Raw genomic sequence first — 24,522 nt, forward strand, 5'->3', positions numbered from 1 at the left:
CTATTTACTGGCCACACTGAGTTATGTGTTTTAGTGGACATGCTCTGTTGGTTACTGCAGATATACTCTCCTTCCTTCTTTCAGTGCCGACATTTATAGACTTCATCAACGGGGTCCCTTACACTTTGCTTCTGGTTGGGTTCAGCCAGGTGATATATCAATACTAGCAAGAGATAAGAAGGAGGGAGAAAAAAGAACTTAGAGTATTTATTCCCTTAGTTCTCTCTCTTGTTGGTGGGTGATTGTACAGCAGTGGCTGAGTTTCTATCCTCTGTGGTGTGAGCATCTCCTACCTATGGGTCTCACTTGGTCCATAATAGCAGTCTTCACTTATAATTGGTCCCTTGCTGTCACTAGCTTTACCATTCCTTGTTAGCCTCCTTTAGTATTGCTCAACATTATAAATAGTCTTTATTAAATACTCTTTAATTACCTTCTTTGAGTTTTCCATCTCTTTCTTGTCTGTGCCTTAGCAATACATGTGAGTTCTTATTTGCTTGAGCAGGAAAAGAGTTGACATCTCTGCTCATCCAACCCAGTCCCTCCAGCCTGTAAAAAGTCATGAGTTTCACCTCACATGGGAGAAGTCAGAAAAAGTAGCTGTATTGGACAAATGATGTGATACATTACACAACTGATTAATTTATAATGTACTGAATATAAGAGAATAGTTCATTATATTTTGATGTAATTTAAATTGTCCTAATGAAGATTCTACACTGATATAGTAAACCATAGAAGTGGGTTTTCTTTTTACTGTTCATCAGCAGCAGAAGGAATTGGTTCTATTAAAGGACATTAGAAGGTGGAAGATGGGCCTTGACCCAGGGTGAAGAAGAAACATTGTCTTCTTTCTGAGACATTACATCAGTTGGGCCTGGGTTACAGGGCATGATGGATCCTCAGCATGTTTTGTAGGTGTAAGCTGAGTTTGCATGAAGTAGAATATTGGATAGAAATACTCCATTCCAGCCTTGGAATGTCCAAATACTACTGCCATTTCAATTAGCATGAATACTTCTTTATATTATACCTTATTTCCTTAGCATGATTTTACAAAAAGTTATCAGATTAATAGAATGATCTAGTAATTCTAGACCTATGGACTGATTAAGGTGTTGGCAGCACAGAGTGATAACTGAAGGATAGTTGTGTCCAGGATAAAGTCATTTTAAGAGGGTCATAATCACAATAGGAAGCAGCAAAAACATATTGATATCAGGAGCTTGTTCTTGAACCTACAGAAAATTGGGAACCATTTGAATAGGCTAATTTCTGGCAATCAAGCTGGCAAGGCCTCATGCATGTGAACCTTGGTTCCTGGCAGAATCTTTGACTCTATAATTAGTCATTGATAAAACTAGGCTATTTGCACTATAATGGTTTAATGTCTGATTATAAGTTCTAAGTTCATTTCAAACTGGCCTTTTACATTTCTTCAGGTTTTTTTGGCTATCAGGATATGAATACAAAAAAGAATGGTTAGATACACATTAAATTGATATGTATAAAAAGGGAAATAATGGATAGATGAAAGAGGCAATATTGTATAGTGGGTAAGGACCATGAGTTTTAATAGCTCTGAGACCACAGGAAAGTTGCTTAACACCTCTTTGCCTCAATTTCCTCATTGTGAAGTGGACCTAATAAAGTACTTAATACATAGGGTTATTGTGAAGAATTAAACCTTTTAATATATGTAAAGCACATAGACCAGTGCCAGTCATACATAGTAAGCTCCAAATAAGCCAGCTATCAATTATACAACTATAATTGTTATTATTACATTACTACCAATATTTAAGAAAATCATTATAGAAAGAAATTGGATTGAAATTGAATAGTAGTGACAGCTGAGACATTTGTCTTCTAAGATATATTTCATTAATTATCACTAATTGTTTTAGTTAGCAAACTCCTATGTTTGAACTACTCTTGTTTTATTATACATATACACAACTGTGTATAGAACCTTCCTTTTTCATCTGTCTCATGTATTTTACAGCCATGGGATTTCCCCACATTTATCATTTCCTAGAGACTGGGCATTTTCTCATGCTCCCTTTCCATTCCTTCTTGGATCTCTTACGTTGTTGAATAGAGAGCTCCAGCACAAATTGTGCTTACAAAACCACAGGAAGTGATTAGACAGGAAATTGTTATGAACATTTAAAAAATTACTAATATCTCCACATTATTAATTTAGACAGTAATTAGAAATTATAACTATTGCATCAATAAGACTTAAATAAAGAATTTGATTATTTTTCTCTTTATGTTTATAGTTTCTCTTTCACTATATTACATTGGATAATGCCAAAATGCAGGGGTTAGAAAGCCAGAATATACCTGTCAGCTTTAGGAGAAATGATGGTGAACATGATATAGGTGAAATACGTTTTATGTCCAGCATGAATGCCCTGAAGGCAGAGGAGTCCAGTACACTTAGACTATAGCATTAACACTATCCCAGCAAACTCCCTGGAGATACTGGCTTTACATAAGCATAAATGGTAGCTGTTTATATTTTTACACAACTTATGATATTTGAAAAAGGTCCTATTTGATCAAAGACATCTCCCCAATAACTAAATGCCTGAAATTTCATTATTAATTTTTTTCCAGAATATGATGCATTTCTCTCCCTACCTCCTTTAAAAATGTAAAGAATAAGGAAGAGGGAGAAATTAAGGCATTGTACAGGTTAAATATCTTTTCAGACCTTCCCTGAAGTAAACAATACCTTGGAGTGAGAGGCAATGGATACAGGTAATAAAGGAGAAAGAATCTGGCCTCACGAGTCAGGCAACTTGGATTCTAAAGCTGAGTCTCCCACTACATTGGAATACAAAGTTTTGCAAATGTGTTCATTGCTTTTAGTATTATTTGCTCATTTATAGAACACCTCTAGGTGCAAAACATGGCTTCCAGTCTTGAGAATATTTCAGTCTATTCAAAGAAACAGGATGGCCCATGTCAAAAGTTAAATACCAGGACAATACAATATGTGATTCTCAAATGACTGGTATAAAAATATAAAAACTAAAAGGATAGGAGATTACTATGAACTGAGGTAAGGAATATAGGATCTGAGGAGTCTGTAAAGGATGAAATGGGCTGAGGTCTGGCAAAAAGCACAGTGTGAGCTAGTAAAGTGAATTATATTAGGTAAGTCTTTGGGTATACACTTGGGATACAAACTTTTTATGACTTATTTGAAATTATTATAATGAGGACATTTAGTTTTATGTTCTCATTAAAATTCCTGATAGCTTTTATAGAATCTATACTTCAATCTTTATTCAGTTTGTTAGCTAAGAGTTAGCATTTGCTGTTTAACTCAGAGTTTATGTAGGAGATAAATAATTGGGAGATCTATTTTCTCTCTGCTTTAATTAAAAAAAAATTTAAAAAATATCAAATGGAGCCATCAATTTTTGTTTCAAACTAAGCAACTACAGTCTCTGATAAAAATGAAGAATTTCCTTTTCAGCTGATAAGGCATAGAGTATTTATCTTTGGTTGATCATAGAAAGAAGTTGGCCTGGGCTATCCATCTGCCTTTATGAGGCTTTGTTAATATAAAAGAGACAATGAGACTGAAAGCAGCTTTTGACTTATTGAATCCTTTTCATATCTGGCACCCCTTCATGAAGGAAACAAGAAGTCAGGTGGCAGTTAAATTAGGTGAACTTTTCTAAAGTAAAAACAAATGTGGGAAATGATAGGTTTCTCTCATCATTCTCAGGAGCTATATGAGAATTAATGTTGCTTGTGATTTCAAATAATACAGTTCACTTTATCTCCCTGGCCTTGATGGCATGTGCTTAGCACAACATGTGAAAAAGGAAAGAAACATAAGAATTAATCCCACACCAATACATTTTAAAAACCTCCTTGACAATTATCTCAGTGTCCAGGTTGTCCTCTATAGCCAAAAGTTGAGTTATAGCTACTACATAGTGAGGCCAAACGCTCCATAGGAAGAGAATAATAGTTTTTGCTCTGTATTGAAAGTTAGCTCTATAGTGTGTGCCGACCTCCACAAACATTTTTTAAACATATTAAGAGTTAGAATGTCTCAAAAGCATTGACTATTTTAATGATAACCTTAAGTTTCATTTTGGAAGTGAAGTCCACTTTCTTAGTCCTTTATTTTTGCATCTATACCTCAGGATAAGGAGAAACAACCTCAGTGTCTACCTTATTTGCAGAAATAGAATCCCTTGTAAGGATTCTTACGTGTTTCTTCAATACCTGTTTGAACAGCACACTAAGTGGGGGTCCTACCCAAGGAGTCATCTGGTCCCATTGTGCATAGTTCAGTTTGTCAGGCAACCTCTCTCTTTGGCCGAATCTTCTCTTAATATACACTGATTAACAATAGTTTTTACAACATAAACAATGCTCTGTCTATATATTACTATTTCAGACATTTTAAGAACTCCTCTTTATCTTATTTTTCTTAGCTTTCTCTTTTATTGATATTACCACCTGCTGTAACTCTTAATCATGTAACTTGGTTTCTAAGCTTCTTATCACCCTGGCCATTCTGCTGCAGATTTGCCTTAATGTATCGGTAATTCTTTTACATATTTTATCTAGAACTGACCACTGTATTCTAGATGTGAGCTGATAAGTGTAGAATACAGGAAAGTGTGATATAGACAGTAGTTTTGTTAAGATAAACAAATGTTGATTTTCATAGCACTCATATCATGTAACTTGTCAACTAAAATCTTGAAATTTGTTTTCAGTCTCATCTGCTGAAAAATACCTTTAGATAGATACTTTAAAAAATTTAGGTAGAAGATTTAACATTACTTCTGTTAAATTTCAACTTGTCTTTTGGGCTTGAATTTGCTATTCGCAGGTGTTGTACATTTATGATCCTAGGATTTCAAGGACTTAACCTCAAACTCTAATTACAAATATCATAGAAAATTGTCATCAACTGTAATTTCAAATAAAATGAAGCCCTTCAGTACTTCATTGTCAATAGTCATAGCATAATGCTTTCCTCCCACAGACTTGCTCTTAACCTTCCCTAAAGAATTTAGGCCTAACAGTCGTGTTTCAGTTCAAGTCAGGTACAGACTAAAGGGATGCTTCAAGAACTAAGGCCTGTCCTTTTCTCCTAAATGCAGAGCTTTTGACAAAAACTTTAATTATTCCCAGAGAAAGTAAAATGAAAGAAAGAGAGTATTAATAAAGATGCAGTACTTTCAGAAAGGGGATTTTTACACCTATAAAATAAGCAAGTCTATGTAAGGAATTCTCAACAAAATAATCAACAAGTAACGTTAAAGCTATTCATGGTATAGGAGAGGGCTAGACATGATTCAAACTCTAAAGGAACAAACATTCTAATCAGGGTATTTAGAGAGAACAAGATGAACAAGTGAAGGAATTAAGAAAACTTAAATGTTTTAAATAGATGTTTCAGCTGACAACATAGCAGAAGTTACAGATAAGTGGATGAGTAATTGTGAAATGAGTGTCATAGATAATGAATGAGGTGGTTGTGTGGCAGCATGGTCCAAGGAAGCTCTGACAGGAGGGATATCTTGAATGGGGCTTTTAAGGGTAAGATTTTGGGGACAGTGTTCTAAACAGAAGAACAGAATGAATTGTCTTCATTGACACCTACTTAGTTCATACTCTGGCGTAATTTGGCACTCTGTTCATATGATTAAGGTCATGTTTATTTTGGAAAATGAATTTAATTGCACTACAACTCTTGAGACAAGTAATTATTAGTGGTTCCAAGTAATGCGACTAAGTTTTAAACAAACACTGGAATTATGTAACCTAATGAAAGTTATTTTTCCTTTTGTTCCAAATGAGGACCATGGCAAGCTACACATCATTCCTGGAATGCTGAGAAGGAAATTGGAAGAGCAATGATACAGAGCAGTACCAGCATGCTGAAGGATACAGGCTATGTGCAACTCATAGAGGCCAGGTCTGGAAAGGGTCATGAGTCTCAGTAAACAGAAATTCAAAGAGGTCCACAGAGTTTTCTAGAGAATTTTGAACCACAAAGTCCAGGAATAAGACTAAATTCAGGAATGTTGCACTTTGTCAGGAGATAAAGAATGTAAATTTGATCTTATATAAGTTTCAGAATTTGTTCAGATCTCCTTCCTCTGAACTGTTTTTATCAGTCTCCTTACCTTAGATGCTCTTAATGGGTACCAATGGGCCTATTACTCTATATACTTAGACCAAAGATGCTGTTTTGCTGAAAACAATCTTAGATATTCTCCTTGGGAATTTCCATAAAGCCTGAGGTACATTGTTTGGAATATGGTCATTGGATTGCTTAATTAACAATTTGAAACACAGTAAATTCATGAGACTTATGTTTTTCACATTTTGTGAACTGGATCTGAAGATAAGCCCAAAAGAAGAGTTGCTGTAATATTTGAGCCCCTTGTGAATAGCTACAAAACTATAACAGTGTCATACAGTGAGTGCTTTAAATAATAACGTTCACCTGAGTGCATAAGCTTTAATCTACTCATAAAAATATCAGTTCCATTAATTTAAAATCACATCAGGTACTATAATTATGAGCCTATAGGATTGAGATGCAGATATGTTTTTTGAAAAACATAATGTATCTTTCCTTTCAATTTATAAATAATTTTCCCCATATTAAAAGGCAAAAAAAGTATTCATAGTCTTCTTATAACTAAGATCATTGCAATTTTTAAAACTGAATGATTTTAAATTTGGTTGCAACATCAAAATGCCAAAATTTTATTTACTTATTTTATTTTTTTAAATTGGAGTATAGTTGATTTACAGTGTTGTGTTAGTTTCAGGGGTACAGCAAAGTGAATCAGTTATACATATATATGTATATATCCCCTCTTTTTTAGATTCTTTTCCCATATAGGCCATTATGGAGTACTGAGTAGAGTTCCTTGTGCTATACAGTAGGTCATTATTAGTTATCTATTTTATATAGAGTAGTGTGTATATGTTAATCCCAGCCACCCAATTTATCCCTCCCCCCTTTACCCCCTGGTAACCATAAGTTTGTTTTCTATACCTGTAACTATTTCTGTTTTGTAGATAAGTTTATTTGTACACCTTTTTTAGATTCCACATATAAGGGATATTTTATGATATTTACCTTTCTCTGTCTGACTTACTTCACTCAGTTATGACAATCTCTAGGTCCATCCATGTTGCTGCAAATGGCATTATTTAATTCTTTCTTATGTCTAAGTAATATTCCATTGTATGTATGTACCACATCTTCTTTATCCATTCCTCTGTTGATGGACATTTAGGTTGCTTCCATGTCCTGGCTATTGCAAATAGTGCTGCAGTGAACATTGGGGTGCATGTATCTTTTCTTTTCGAATTATGGTTTTCTCCAGATATATGCCCAGGAGTGGAATTGTAGGATCAAGTGGTAGCTCTATTTTTAGTTTTTTAAAGAACTTCCATAATGTTATCCATAGTGGCTGTACCAATTTACATTCCCACCAACAGTGCAGGAGGGTTCCCTTTTCTCCACATCCTCTTCAGGATTTATTGTTTGTAGATTTTTTGATGATGGCCATTCTGACCGGCGTGAGGTGATACTTCATTGTAGTTTTGATTTGCATTTCTCTAATGATTAGTGATGTTGAGCATCTTTTCACGTGCTTTTGGCCATCTGAATGTCTTCTTTGGAGAAATGTCTGTTTAGATCTTCTGTCCATTTTTTAATTGGGTGGTTTGTTTTTTTGATATTGAGCTGTCTGTATATTTTAGAGATTAATCCCTCATCAGTTGCTTCATTTGCAAATATAGTCTCCCATTCTGAGGGTTGTCTTTTCGTTTTGTTTATGGTTTCCTTTGCTGTGCAAAAGGTTTTAAGTTTCTTTAGGTTCCATTTGTTTATCTTTGGTTTTGTTTTCATTACTCTAGGAAGTGGATAGAAAAAGATGTTGCTGTGATTTATGTCAGAGTTTACTGCCTATGTTTTCCTCTAAGATTTTTATAGTATCTGGTCTTACATTTATGTTTTTGATCCATTTTGAGTTTATTCTTGTGTATGGTGTTAGGCAGTATTCTAATTTCATTCTTTTACATGTAGCTGTCCATTTTCCCAACATCACTTCTTGAAGAGACTTTCTTTTCTCCATTGTATATTTTTTGCCTCCTTTGTCATAGGTTAGGTGACCCTAGGTGTGCAGAAATATAGATCAATGGAACAGGATAGAAAGTCCAGAGATAAATTCACACATCTATGGTCATCTAATCTATCACAAAGGAGACAAAATTTTGTATATTAGAAAAGGTATCTGGAAAACCTCCACAAGGTACTACACTAAATAATGATACCAGGGGCTAGAATGGGGAGCAGAGGATGGAGAACCCATGAGGGATCACATGGACTAGGTACTCTTCACCCCGGTCTAGAAGCACTTTTTAAATTCATTAATTGTCATTTTGGTCTCTATCAACAGGGTAATAAAGAATGGAATATGGCAGAATGGAATATAATTTGACCATCCTGAGTCTCCATATACTTGGTGATTGTGTGGACACTTTCCCTTTGTATTGTTTTTCAGTCTTAACACTGACATCTTTGACCAACTAAAACTTGAAAGCAATTGTCTTGGAATTTCTGAAGTTTAAATTCCTAGTGAACTTAAGATTATATCTAGCGCTTCTTTTCCTTACTATACTGACAAGATGTATAAATCTTGAATTTATATGCATCTTAATTAGGAGCAAAATGAGAGATGGTATGAAAAATAGGCTGTCTATAACAGAAGAACAAGTATATTGAAGCGTTCAAAATTAATTTCCTTTGGTTGAGAAAGTGGAAGTCCCTCTCAGCTACAAGAATTGGTGCCAGACTCATGGGAAAGGATTGTGTCTTAGTGAGTAGAGAGATCCCGTGAATACAATGCTACTGGTTTCTCCTTCAAGTTCTGGGCAAGGTCCCTGCAGGAATATACCCCTATAATGCCATAGCACAAAACAGAAAACTTCAGAAAATGTGCAATCTTTATTTGCTTTTTATAATATATCTATGAAGAAATGAATGAGGAGTCCCAAGGCCTAACTGAAAGACTACAGATGAAATTTTGAATCCTGTCCCTGTCATGGTGATCCTGTGTGTGTTACTAAATATCCATAGGCCTTGGCTTCCTCACTGACAAGTGGCAATATTAATCCTTACCTCATGTACACTTAAGTGAGGATTAAATGATAGTAAATGTAGTATCTGGCCAAGATCCAAGTGGGCATAATATTACCACTATTTTCAAGTTCTATGTTTGGACTAACTTTCCTTTAGTTTCTTTTAGTGTGCATTTTTTGTTTCCCTGAAGTCTAAGAGGTTCTCTCTTGGAAGACCAATCACTAGTCTCTTCACAGTATTATCAAGGTTTACTTTCTTTTGAGTTGTTTATTTGCATGGCCATCTTCCTCTGTGGGTTGTTAACTACTTGGCAACAGGCCTCACATGTGTTATACATACTTGTAACTTAGTTCCTCCTACCTCTCATAACGCCCACAGCCAGTCCTCACTCACTTCTTCATCTAGCCTGTGTTCCTCATTGGTGAAATGACAAGGTTGGAGAAGTACATATTAACTGAGGGAAAAAAATAGCCCCTGCCAAATTTATTTAAATCTCCTCTGCTATTTTTCTTTTTCTATTTCCCAGCTCAGTTCCTCAGTCCTTCTTGCTTCTTTCTGACCTTCACCCACTTGACAAATCCAGTGCATTTGTCAGCCAGGTTATCATTCTGTCACTAATCAATCTACTTCTGACCCATTAAAAATTAGCTTGTTCATGTTCCCATTTACATTGATCAGTCATGATATTTTATATTAAATATCAAACAAGGCACAATTATAATGCACTTAATAAAATTAGATTGGAGGGAGGAATGCTTCATTATTAAAAAAAAGAAGGAAACATAAGCACTTACACACCTGATAAGTAGCTTCCAGGGCCTGCCTGCGCCATGTCCCTCTGGACTACACTTCAACATACAGGAAACTCACTTCCACTCTAGAATTGGCATGTGAATGGATCCAGCTTCTTCACCTTGGCATTCATGTTCTTTATAGCATGCCTTTTTCTAAAGACTGAAGAGTCAGGAAAGGGAGAGTGATGATCAAAATGGAAAGGACATAATCAGAGAATCCATAGTCTTAAGAAAGCTACAATAGTTTGATTTGATATTTTCTCATTAGCTGTAGTTGGTCTACAATAATGTGTTTAGATGGTGCAGTTCAATTGGTCTGGGTGTCTTTTCACCTCCTCCACCTTTGCAAACTGGGCCAGCCTTCAGTTTCCAAACCATCCCTGGCCTCTGGCAGGCACCAACAGCAAACTCACATTTAGGTACATTTGAAGGTAAGATTCTCTTCCTAGTATTCTCAAATTCATCATAAAGTTGACCATACACTGTGCTTATATTGTAAGACCAATTTACACAAGATCCCCATGCAATCTCAGCTAATAGATAGCCCTAAGTATTTTATGCAAACTCATTATATGAGTTGATTGAGATAGAAGTTGATATCTAAAGCAATATCACAGAAAAACCATGCTGTACACATTCAAAGTGTTTAAGAAATGTCTTTAAGAGAGATGGTTTCGAAATACAATCAGAAAAAGTACCTGAATTATTTTTCATCTGCAAATTGGTAATCAAAATTTGGTATACTTCGTACATCACAGTAAATTTTTTCTTATTTTCTATTCAAAATTTCCTATTTTCTCTCCAAATTAAAATGTGGGTTATATCAACTGGTGTTTTGGAAATGGTAATGAAGCATTTAAACTAAAATAAGATCATTCACCTGTGGCATATGCTGATATGAAGTGTGAAGTGGATTTTTCCAACCTGATTGTCAGTTTACTTCTGTCATATCTAGTGTTGTTGATTCCCAGTTCCTCTTCAAAATTTAAGTTTTTGTTTAAGTTTTAATTTTTATCCTGGCCTTTCTGGGCTTATTAGAATCTGTAAACTGTGAACAAGTATAACTTTTATTTTAATTTTTATTGTATAAAGAACTAATAATTTTATTTACAAAGAAAAATGACAGGGAAGGAGAACTCCATTAAGCCTGTTTGCATGTATAACTGATTTCTTTCCTTCTTTTTAAAATATAGGATCTGGGAGAGCAGCATACTCAATATTTTTCTGATTGACCTTCAATTAGGAGTGGATCCAAACCCTTTAGCTTTAAGTTTCACTTCCCCTTCTCCTCATTCCCCATGGCTTCTCAATCAAATGGTTGGAGACAAACGTATTGGGAGACTGGGATGTTATTAAGAAACACTTTGCAAGGTGAACTTGTTAAAGGGAACAATAATTTGCTAACGTATTAGCAAGTTTTTACTGAGGTGTGTTCATTTTTTAAAGAGAGGCCAGCCTGTCCTAAGCTTTCATGTGATGCAATGGGAATATTATTGTGTGGATTACACATGAATATTACACTGAATATTCACAGTGCAGGCTTTCATTGAACACAGGTTAATTGCATTGGAGGCAGGTGATCTTTGCCAGCCCCCCTCCCCTTTTCTTCTTTCCTGTGATTCAAGTGTTCTTACCTTGTGTGAGAAGAATATTCAAATAAATAATTCTAGGAGGGTGCTGAGACATTAACTAGGTTGCGGTCTGTTGAAGTTTCAAGTACAGTTTAATTTAACTCAGTTTAATATATGAGCCCAGCACTATGCCAGGTGCCATTAGGGTTTCAAAGGAATAATCTCCATATTTAAATGTTTGACCATCCATTTAGTGAAATCAGTAACCGTCACAAAATAAACAGTAAAGGGAGGATTTGAATGAACATGCATATGCAAAGAAAAAGAAAATTATTTTAACAAGTGCACAGCTAAAGATGCCTAAATAAAAGCATAGAATCCTGGTTCTGAGTCATCTCATTGTATCCAGAAGTGCTCAGTGATACTGGAAGTGTTATGCTAATTTTTAGCCCACCATTATAAGAGCAACTCTGAGAAACTGGATAAGATATGCACAGAGGAAGGTAAGTAGTATAATAGAGAGTGTGTCTGTCGAGAGAAACCCTAGTAGTAACAGGGTACTTGTCTCCAAAAGGCAAATCTAATCTGGAGAAAAATAACTACCTCCAAACATGTGACCATTTATTTTTGAGAAGGATGTATTTGCTCCCTGCTGTTGCACACAGTAAAACCAAAGCAAATGGGAAGAAATTACAAAGAAACTAATTTTACTTCAATATATTATAGTCCTCAAAAAGAACTAATAATGAAAAACCATATACCATATGTTTGTTTTACATTTTGTAATAAACAAAACCCAGCTATATTTTTATAGTCTGTGGTGGATGTTACTTCTATTTTCATATATATATATATATATATATATGGAAATTCTAAAGCATAGTGCTTCATCCTTGCAATAAATGGCAGAGTTAAGAATTAAATCATTTCTTTTGGTTCTAGGTCCCTAACTAAGCTATCACTGGCACCTTGGATTCATGCTGAAGACTAGGTTTGCTGTCACTGAAGGGATTCAAGCAGAAACAGCAGGACCATCTGTGGGGGTCCCTAATTAAGTGGCAGATTTTGCTGGGACAAACTCTCAACACTCCTGCAGCTCTAAGACTTCTTTTTATTAGTTGTAGAATCTTCATAAGACTATTTCTGTTAAACTTGTTCATTGTTAAGAATGACTTAGATATGTTATTTTCAACTGATCCTTTTCTTGTTTGAAAATCTAATTTTCTGAGAACTCCTGTCTGTAAAAAAAGCCCAGCTGGGCTTCAAGTTGGAAGACTCTTACTCTCTATTTTAAGCATATATCAGATATCTACTGATATTTCTGCCTCAGTTCTTAGCCAACCTCATTCCTTTCTGAGACTGCAAAGAACTGAAGGCTTGGTGAAGAGTAATCCTTTCCCTTATGTATCCTGATCTTTCTTCTGCAAACTCAATAATACCTCAGCAATATTTTTGATCCTTTAAAAGGCATAATGTGTGTACTTAGAGACACCTACCAATCTTAATAAGGACTTTTTGTCTTACTTTTAATTTGTCTAACATTTAGGTTACATTATTTCCTTAGAGTTCCCAATTGGAGATTAACCACCAAAATCCACTACACTTTATATTCCTGGTCTATTTTGGGGTATTTATGAGATGTACTAAGTGCATCAGCAAGCAAAAAGAAATGCACAGCTAGTGAATATTTCATGGGTTCTGCTTTTCAAGAAGTTGGTTGAGGCATTTCTGCATCTAAGCACAAATTCACATTTGGAAAAAAATGGAGGCTGTGCCATATATATATATAAAACAGCAATTAAACCCAAGAATTACTGCAGTTGGGATTTGGGGCCACATAGAACAGTACTGAAGGTTTGTTGGATACTACAATTGCATGTGATTTTTATCATTTCTTCCAGCCTCACTTTAGAAGGATCATATTTATGTTAGTTATCTGGGTGGACAGACAGACATTATATAAATTTTCTAAGATAAAGCAACAGGAAGAATTTAGAAGAGGCCTTTTATATGAGGGTAAGTAGGATACTGAAGTCTTTAATCCATATCACAAAACCATTACAGAAACCTGTGGTGTTGTGCCTAGAAAGAAGAGCAAAAGAGGACACAGTAAATGTGCTAAAGAGTGCAAAGGGCTTTCTCATCAAAGTGGGACTACACTGTTACCAACTCACTTCCAAAAGCAGAACTAAAATAAGTAGAAGATATCAAGAGAAAGACTTCAACTCAATATAAATGAACTTTTTGCATAATCACGATGTTAAAACACTGAATTAGTTCACCCTGAGCTCCAAATCTCTGAAGTATTGAGGCAAAGCTACATGAATGCAAATCTGGGATGTGGAGGAGGATGTTAAGATGGGAACTTAGGTCTAGGCAACTGACAAAGTCTTTCTATTCTGGAGTTCAAGACTCAGATTATCTTCCTGGAAGGTCAAATTTAAACCAGAATTCTGCTCAATAGGCACAGAATTAACATGATACAAGGTGCTTAAGGCAGCTGCAGGCTCTAATGGCTCTTAAGTTAATTGCTGAATTAAACTTTAGTCCACTCGCCCAATGTGAAGCAAAGTCAAACAATCTACTGACACCAGGTTGTGGTGAAGGAAAGTACAATGCTTATTGCATAGTGCCAAGCAAGTAGAAAGAGTAGTTAGTGCTCAAAAGATCCAAACTCCCCAATGACCTTCAGGGAAATGTTTTTAAAGACAGTGTGATGGAAAGTGTCACAGGGTGCTTGATCAGCTCATGCACAATTCTCTGATTGGTTGATGGTGAGGTAACAGGGTGATGTTTCAGGAATCTCAATCATCAACCTGCTTGTTCTGGGGTCTATTTGCTGGTAGTCAGCATGCAGTTAACTTCTTCCACCTGGTAGGCATTTTAGTATCTGCAAAGCAGCTCAGGGATGTGGCTCAGGATATTATCTATAACCCTTGAGGAGGAACTAAAGGTCCTTGATTTTGTTTTATGGCTAAACTCATTGTTTTGCCTTGACTGGTTTCTTTTATTTCTGGATTTTCTCACTTCTCTGATTAAATTTGTTCTTCAGAACTCAGGGTAAGCCTTGGAGGCTAAAGTTTTTCTACAAAAAGGAGGCGAGTGACATGAGAGCATGTTCCAAGGAAGTTCCCACAGGTCATGCTTGGTTTCAAGTTCTCTTCATCACAAACAGAGGCTCTTGATCTGACAAGGTACATGGACTGAGGCTCTGGAAACTCTTTCACCATTGACTCCCATTTCACTCTTTAGGTTTCATACATCTTTATTTAGATCATATAAATAAAGGCATCTTAATGAACTGTGCTCAGTAGCAAAATAAGACCTCTCATGTGGGCTCAAAACCTGACACATTAATTACTTATTTGGATTGATATAAATAACATATTTTCTGGAAATCAGATCCTCTCTAGGTAAGGTTGGCCCCTGGAAGAGCTATTTCCCATATAACATGTGAAGACATCTAATTAAACATGAATTTGTCAGTTCAGGAAATATCTCCTGGCTGGATCCCCCCAGTGTCTGATTTGGGTTCTTTTGTTTTTTGTTTTTCCTGATATTTCTTTGTTTCCACAGTATTGGTGTGATGTCAAACTCTTTCCTCAGACTAACCACTTTTGGCTTCTGTTTTGATTTCTTTCCAAGATGCCATTCCTTACATTTCTTCCCCAGGGAACACATGTAGCAGTTAACTGCAAAAAAAAAAAAATTTATCTGCCCTACACCTGTTCCTGCAGCAGCTGGTTTCTGACCTTATCGTTTAACTGTTGTGTTGCATCAAAACTAACACTACACACAGTGTATTCATTCTCCATTTCTCTAAGAGGAAGAGTAAGAAAAATGAATTGGGTGAAAGTCCCATGTCCTCCCTCTCTACCATTTATTTCATCATTGTCATCAACTTCCTTTTCCTCTGCATCTTAACTTTTTCCTCCATTACACTGATTTTAGTTTTAATAATGTCAAATATGATTTTACCTTCAGTTTGGGTTTAAAATCCATTATTGAAACACGTTTCTTTTCATTTTTCAATATTACTTTCTACTATTTTTTATTGGTTTCTTGTCATTGCATACAGGAGCTGATATTTAATGAGAACCCACTATGTGCCAGTTCTGGTGTTTGGTACTAAAGTAACTTACATCACTTTATAATTGTTATATTGTATCTCCTGCCACTGTACTTTAATCTGAGTTCTATCTCTTTGTACAGCATATATACTACTTTTGTATAAAGACTTTTCTCTTTTTAAGCTTTCTACTTTTCCATAGAGCCCATGTTCTAGCATACTCTTAAGAATTTGTGAATTTTTTTGGAGCAAAAATTACAGAATTTGAAGATTTTCATAGATCTGATTTTTCTCTTTGTCATTGTGATAGCATTTCTTTTACTTTTGCCACATATTTTTTTAGAAAACTCCCTTTCTGATTACTGTTCCACAAATGTGTAGATCTATCTAAGCTTATTCGATAAGACTGCTTGGGCCTCACTCTTAGTTTCCTGAACAGGAGTACTTATGTAATCCACAATATCTAGCATGTCTTCTTTCTAGGGCTATTCATTTTTCTGGTTTTGTTGAGACTAACTTTCCAGAGTGCAGTACTTAACTATCTATGCCCCTCTCATGTACCTGACACACTGCCATTTTCTGTGAGTTGCAATTATATATAGATTTTATTAATGGTGATGGGAAAGTGGGCTTCTGATCATCTCAAAAAACAGGAGTAGGAAAGTGGAATAATCCACTTACAATTTCATGTTTGGTTCACACCCTCATCTCTAAGCCAAGGGGGGAGATTACAGGAGGTTTCACAATTTTCCATATTGATTTTTAAGACAGCAGACTGGTTGATTTCATCAAGCCAAGTCCAAAAATGTCAGTGATCTTTTTTTTTTTTTCCTAGTTAGCCTGATTTTTCCTTGGCTTTGTCTTCAGTGTGATTGTTTCTCTGTTTTCTACATCTTGATAAGTATGTTGGTTAGAATTTTGGAGACGTTATTTCTAGGCTTTTTGCTAGATATCATTTCAAACCATTAGCTTTCCACCATAGTTTCTCTTTGTAATACTGACAAGCTATAGAGAGGAGTTGAGAATGCTAAGTGTCAAATTAGTGACCTCAAAAATAATAAATATATAGAAATTTCACCTAGTTCCAAATCACAGGAATTTGAGAAAGCCCCCAAAATTTAATAGAAGAAAAGTAGCTTCAGTTAAAGATTTTCTTTTAATCAGAAGCTTATGTCATTCACTGTTCTGCTTCAAATTGGACATCGTGCTTTGCTAAAGCTTAGATAGATAGATAGATAGATAGATAGATAGATAGATAGATAGATAGATAGATAAAAAAAGAAATTCACACTGTATGCAATAATTTAAAGTTCTTTGTGATTCATCTGTAATCCAACTTTTAGACTATGTATGTTTCTATGTTTTTATGCATCAACCACATATCATTAACTTGCAGTTCACCAAGCACCCTATTCTCTAAACCTTCAATATCCCTGTGTTTAGTAATTTCATCCATTTGAATTCCTACTTTAAATCTAGCCTGAGGTACTGTACTCCCCCTTCCTGGCATCTTACCTTGTCTTCCTATTTGTAATCAGTCTCTCCTTCCCCCGTGTTCCTATCAGACTCTGCTCATTCATTTATTCAATTACCTGAGACATTCTGGCTTATTCCAGTGATTGGTATGCAGGTGTCTTTCTCCCACATGAGGGTATAATCACTTTGAGCTCATGGACTATATTGTGTATTCCTTTATTTTTCTAAAAACCCTAACACATTTGAATAAATTATTTTGAGAATGAGCAAATTAATCCATATTTTATGAATGAATCTATGTTGAATGAATAAATGAATGAATACAGCTTATTTAGATCTCATGTAAGATTCCACTTTTCAGATATTTCAACCTTAATTAGTCTTCTGGAGTAAAGTGAATCCTTCCACAACCAGAGGCATTAACACCTACTGTGAATTTTACTGAATATGCTCATGAGGAGATCAGTGTGATAGAGAAGTCTGTACCATTCAAATGGAACTCTGCCTCCTATTTACAAAGTTAGCTCTTTTCTGTTAATCCCTTGGCTTCGATGTTTCCAGTTCACTTTTTTTTTTCCCCAGTTCACTTTTTGCCATGAGCCATTGTGCTATCATCTTGTTTACAAAGGTCTTAAATTTCATGCTGAGAATGCACATGACAAACATTAATTTACTCAGAGATTATCAACTAAGTTGCAATTTCTTCCCTCCCTGATTTATCTTTTCATTAGGGTGTAAATAGTAAATAATACAGTTTCAAGGTTAATTTCATTAATGGTGAAAATGACAGTCATTCAGTGCAATTAATTCCTTCATTTAACAAGAATGTCTTAGTCATCTAGCACATGCCAGGTACTGTGCTAAATTCTAGAGAGATAAAGATGAATTAAGGTAGGGTCATCACTTTTTAGTGAGGTGAACTGCAATGTAAATAAATCATGGTAATAAAGATTGTAAATGCTCTAATAAAGAGAAGAATGGCTTTGTAGACACAGGTGTCATGAGCTCTGCCTATCAGTGACTGAAGAAGTGAGAAAAGAACTCTCGATGTGCCAAACTTCCCCCTACAGTGAAGTAGGGTGTCACTTACAGTGACTGGATGCCTTAGCAGTTCCTAGAGGAGTTTAGAAAGATATCCATATAAATAGAGTTAACACAATCGCTTTGAAGGAATTGCTTGTTAAATTAGTTTCTCCTTTTGTCCCCTAAGAAGGATTGGAAAGGTGAGCAGCAGCTGACAGAGCTGAGGTGGAGTGTACTTTGATCCTGCTCAAGGAGTTGAGTGGCTCTGAATAAACACTGAACACCTGGGTCTTCACTGATGGAGATGAGCACTCAAAGGGAATCATGTGACATTAAAAAAGGATGGCAAGTGCCAGAGTAGGTTAGAGGAAGAAAATGCAAACGTCAATCATTTAATAATTTTCCCAAGAGCAAAGCAATCTGCCATGTAATGATTTTGGTTACTTAAAGATTCATATCGATCATCATTTACACACCTGGAAGATACTTCTCTCTCTCTCTCTCTCTCTCTCTTCCGCCCCCCCCCCTTTTCTCTCTCTCTCAAATAGACACATACTCTCAAACTCTTGGGTGCACTCGTCAAGGCATGAGGTATGCAAATTCACAAAAGTTCACTAATAAAACTGAAACTCTGTAACATTAGAATGCTCCAAAATTCAACCATTGTCAATGAGGATGTCTTGTGGCCCTTAGTAACTTAGAAGAAAGGACTAGAGTAGAGTGATATAGAATTTCAAAGCAGAGGCAGAGAAAGAGGACTTTGTAGCTAGGAAAGTCCCCTTGCACTTTACGTTTTTCATCTTCCGTGTAAATAGGGGAAAATCTTCCTTACTTCCATTTGAGGAATATGAACAGATACATTAAACATTGAGATTAAAGCCAATTCACTAGCTAAATTTTCCTCTCTGTGTCCACTGATATTTGGCAAGCCATTCATTTATTTACTGTAAAAGGACATTTCAATGTACTCCTTTCTCTTAACCAATATTGAAATAAGTATACCAGAGAAATAAAAGCATCAAGAACACAACTGACATGGCAATTTGTGTGCTTTACCACCAAATCAGAATGGCTGACATAGTCAGAGTAGCAGAATGGTGGGACAGATAACCAGAGGGGCAACATTTTTCTTCTTTTTTCTCCTCTGATTCCTCTGGTAAGATGGAGGTAGAAAATGAAGCCAGCTGCTCCCCCAGCAGATCATCAGTCAGGGCCAGAGAGTACACAGAGGTAATGCTGGGAGCAGGAGGAGTTGGTAAAAGCAGTGAGTTTTAATACCAAATGATGGGAAAGGAGAGATCTCTGTAGAGGCAACCCTATAGAGTGAATAATAATAATAACAACAACAAAAACAACAATCCTGATGCTGCCAGAGGTTAGTTAGCTGTGGCTGTTAAATACCAAGTATTTGACAAAATGTTTAAAAGCATAGGAACTGTAAAAGGAATGCTGATGGAGAATAGAGAGATAGCAGGCGACAACATATAGAACTTTAAGAAAATCATTTTTTCCTTTGTCTTCCTGCTGGGTGACATTTGATATTAATTTATATGTCTTTTAAAAAATATTAATATGATATTTATGAAATAGCCATGGTATGAGAAAAATGCGCTCCTGGTCTCAAAAATGCTCACATAAAGAAAGAAGTGCTATGAATAGTCAATGAAATATATATACAAACACAGACACACATATCATTGCTGATTGTCATGTTTGTTTCTTTGATTAGGAATTTCCTGTTTCCTTTTTCTTTTCTGTGATCTGACATAGTATGTGTGGACTTTGGATACCGAAAGGAAAGTTGTTTTTAGAAAGTTACAGGAGTTTAAGAAATTATATTCATTGTGGGACCTATGCAGGGGGATCAAACCAAATTTTATGGTTAACTGAATTAAAAGAGAAAGCTACAAGAATAAAGAAATACAAGGTATTAATGAAGGTAAAGACTGGTAATTTTTTTTTTTTTTTGGATACATAAGAAACAGAAGTTGTCAGTGGTTGGGTTTCTGGAGGGGCTTACAAGGCTGAATATAACAAATTAAAGAAATAAGATTGGCTGGCAAGATGGCAGAGTAGAAGAATGTGAGCTTATACTTTCTTATAAAAACATCAAAATCACAATTAACTGCTGCACAACCATTGACAAAAAAAAAAAAGCTGGAATCTACCAAAAGCAACACCCTACACCCAAAGACAAAAAGAAGCCACAACAAGACAGTAGAAGGGGTGCAATCACTATAAAATCAAATCCTATACCTGCTGGGTGGGTGACCCACAAACTGGAAAATAATTATACCACAGAAGTTCTCCCACAGGAGTGAAAGTCCTAAGCCCCATGTCAGGCTTCCCAGCCTGGGAGTCTGGTAATGGGAAGAGGAGCCCCCAGAGAATCTGGCTTTGAAGGCCAGTGGGGTTTGATCACAGGAATCCACAGGACTGGGGGAAACAGAAACTCCACTCTTGGAGGGTGCATATAAGGTCCCTTGTGCACCAGGACTCAGGGAAAAAAGCAGTGACCTCTTAAGATACTGGGCCAACTACCTACTTGCTAGTATTGGAGGGTCTTCTGCAGAGATGGGGGGAGGTGCTGTGACTCACTGCAGGGACAAAGACACTGGCAGTGGCAATTCTGATGAGTACTCATTGGCATGAGCCCTCCTGGAGGCAACCATTTCCTCCCCAAGACCTAACTCCACCTAACAAACAGTAAGCTCCAGTGCTGGGATGCCTCAGGCCAAACTACGAACAGGGCAGGAACACAGCCCCACCCATCAACAGAGAAGCTGCTTAAAGTCTTACTGAGCACAATCCTACCGCCAGAGGGACAAGATCCAGCTCCACCCACCAGTGGGCAGGAACCAGTTTCTCTCACCAGGAAGCCAGCCCAAGCCTCTAAGACAGCCTCATCCACAAGCAGACAGACAGCAGAAGTAAGAAGAACTACAGTTCTGCAGCCTACAGAACGAAAACCACAATAACAGAAAGTTAGACAAAATGAGATTGCAGAGTAATATGTCCCAGATAAAGGAACAAGATGAAACCTGAGAGCAACTAAGTGAAGTGCACACAGGCAATCTATCAGAAAAAGAATTCAGAGTAATGATAGTGAAAATGATCCAAGATATCAGAAAAAAAATGGAGGCACAGATAGAGAAGATTCAAGAAATGTTTAACAAAGACCTAGAAGAACTAAAGAACAAATAAACAGAGATAAACAATACAATAATTGAAATGAAAAATACACTAGAAGGACTCAAAAGCACAGTAACTGAGCAGGAGAATGAATAAGTGACCTGGAAGACAAAATGGTGGGAATCCCTGCTGCAGAATAGAATAAAGAAAAAAGAATGAAACGAAATGAACACAGTCTAAGAGACTTCTGGGACAACATTAAACACACCAACATTTGCATTATAGGTGTCCCAGAAGGAGAAGAGAGAGATAAAGGGCCTGAGAAAATATTTGAAGAGATAATAGCTGAACACTTCCCTAACATGGGAAAGGTAACAGTCACCTAAGTCCAGGAATCACAGAGTGTCCCAGGCAGGATAAACCCAGGGAGGAATACACTGATACACAGAGTAATCAAATTGATAAAATTAAAGACAAAAAAAATTTAAGACAAAGAAAAATATTGAAAGCAACAGGGGAAAATAAAGAAATAACATACAAGGGAACTCCTGTAAATTTATCAGCTGATTTCTCAGCAGAAACTCTGCAGACCAGAAGGGAGTGGTATTTAAAAAGATGAAATGGAAGATCCTACAAGCAAAAACACTCTACCCAGCAAGGCTCTCATTCAGATTTGTTGGACAAATCAAAAGCTTTACAGACAAGCAAAAACTAAGAGAATTCAGCACCACCAGACAAGCTTTGTGACAAATGCTAAAGGGATTTCTTCTCTACTCTCTAAGCAGAAAATAAAAAGCCACTACTAGAAACAAGAAAATTATGAATGAAAAAGCTCACCAGTAAAGGCAAATATACAGTAAAGGTAGAAAATTATCTGCACACAAATATGATATCAATACCAGCAATTGTGAGAAAAAGGAGAGCACAAATGCAGGATATTGGAAATGCATTTGAAATCAAAAGACCAGCATCTTAAAATAATCTTGTTTATGTATACACTGCTATATCAAAATCTCATGGTAACCACAAACTGAAAATCTACAATAGATACACACACAAAAAAGAAAAAAATCCAAACACAACTTTAAAGTTAGTCATCAAATCACAAGAGAAGAGAACAAAAAAGAAAGGGAAGAAAAAAGACTGACAAAAACAAATCCATAAAAATCAAGAAAATGGCAATAGGAACATATGTATTAATTACCTTAAATGTAAATGGATTAAATGCTCCAACAAAAAGACATAGACTGGCTGAATGGATACAAAAATAAGAACATTCTCTAGGATTGATCACATGAGGGACCACAAAGCAAGCCTCAGTAAATTTAAGAAAATTGAAATCATGTCAAGCACCTTTTGCAACCACAATGCTATGAGATTAGAAATCAACTACAAGGAAAAAAAACTGTAAAAAACACAAATACATGGAGACTAAGCAATATGCTACTAAGCAACAAATGGATCACTGAAGAAATCAAAGAGGAAATCAAAAAATACCTAGAGACAAACGAAAATGAAAGCATGACAATCCAAAATCTATGGGACGTGGCAAAAGCTGTTCTAAGAGGGAAGTTTATAGATATACAATCTTAGCTCAGGAAACAAGAAAAATCACAAATAAACAACCTAACCTTACACCTAAAGCAACTAGAGAAAGAAGAATAAACAAAACCCAAAGTTAGTAGAAGGAAAGAAATCATAAAGACCAGAGCAGAGATAAATGAAATAGAGACAAAGAAAACAATAGAAAAAAATCAATGAAACTAACAGCTGGTTCCTTGAAAAGATAAACACAATTTATAAAGCTTTAGCCAGAGTCATCAAGAAAAAAGGGAAAAGACTCGATAAAATTAGAAATGAAAAAGGAGAAGTTACAGTGGACACCACAGAAATACAAAGGATCATCAGAGACTACTACAAGCAACTATACAGTAATAAAATGGACAACCTAGAAGAGATGGACAAATTCCTAGAAAGGTAAAACCTTCTAAGACTGAACCAGGAAGAAAGAGAAAATATGAATAGACTAATCACAAGTACTGAAATTGAAACTGAGATTTAAAAGCTTCCAACAAACAAAAGTCCAGGACCAGATGGCTTCACAGGTGAAGTCTATCAAATATTTAGAGAAGAGTTAACCCCTATCATTCTGAAACTCTTCCAAAAAACTGCTGAGGAAGGAATACTCCCAAACTCATTCTATGAGGTCAACATCATCCTGATATCCAAACAAGACAAAGATATCACACACACAAAAAAAGTTACAGGCCAATATCACTGACGAACATAGACACAAAAATCCTCAACAAAATACTAGCAAATAGAAACCAGCAGTACATTAAAAGGATCATACACCATGATCAAGTGGGATTTATCTCAGGGATGCAACATTTTTCAATAATCACAAATCAATCAATGTGATATATCACATCAACAAATTGAAGAACAAAAATGTTATGATCATTTCAATATATACAGAAAAGCTTTTGACAAAATTCAACCCCCACGTATCATAAAAACTCTCAAGAAAGTGGGCATAGAGGGAACTTACCACCACATAATAAAGGCTATACATGAGAAACCTACAACTAACATCATACTCACTGGTAAGAAACTGAAAAAAACCTCTTAGATCAGAAACAAAACAAGGATAGCCACTCTCACCCCTTTTATTCAACATAGTTTTGGATGTCCTAGCCATGGCAATCAGAGAAGAAAAAAAAAAAAAAAAGTAAACAGAATCCAAATTGGAAAAGAAGAAGTAAAACTGTCATTGTTTGCAGATGACATGATACTATACATAGAAAATCATAAAGATGCTACCAGAAAACTACTAGAGATCAACAATGAATTTGGTAAAGTGGCAGGATAAAAATTAATACACAGAAATCTTTTGTGCTGCATTCTTATACACTAAAAATGAAAGATCAGAAAGAGAAATTAAAGAAACAATCCCATTTACCATTTCAGCAAAAAGAATAAAATACCTAGGGATAAACCTACCTAAGGAGACAAAAGTCCTTTATTCTGAAAACTATAAGACACTGATGAAAGAAATTGAACATGATGCAAACAGATGGAAAGATATACCATGTTCTTGGATTGGAAGAATCAATATTGTGAAAATGACTATACTACCCAAAGCAATCTACAGATTCAATGCAATCCCTATCAAATTACCAATGGCATTTTTCACAGAACTAGAACAAAAAATTTTACAATTTGTATGCAGATCCAAAAGACCCCAAATAGCCAAAGTAATCTTGAGACAGAAAAACGGAGCTAGAGGAATCAGGCTCCCTG

At 35.8% G+C, this 24,522-nt stretch overlaps 1 protein-coding gene across 1 annotated transcript in view; it reads left to right on the plus strand.

The window, feature by feature from the left end:
• The first annotated feature begins 19,248 nt into the window (after nt 1-19,248).
• The window catches only part of RIT2 (Ras like without CAAX 2), a 567,177-nt gene continuing 561,903 nt past the window's right edge, over nt 19,249-24,522 (plus strand). Inside the window, 1 exon segment of the mRNA XM_061169231.1 lies at nt 19,249-19,355. Coding sequence (XP_061025214.1) covers nt 19,249-19,355 — 107 coding nt within the window.

Source organism: Eubalaena glacialis, chromosome 15 (assembly GCF_028564815.1).
Source record: "Eubalaena glacialis isolate mEubGla1 chromosome 15, mEubGla1.1.hap2.+ XY, whole genome shotgun sequence".
Classification (NCBI taxonomy): domain Eukaryota; kingdom Metazoa; phylum Chordata; class Mammalia; order Artiodactyla; family Balaenidae; genus Eubalaena; species Eubalaena glacialis.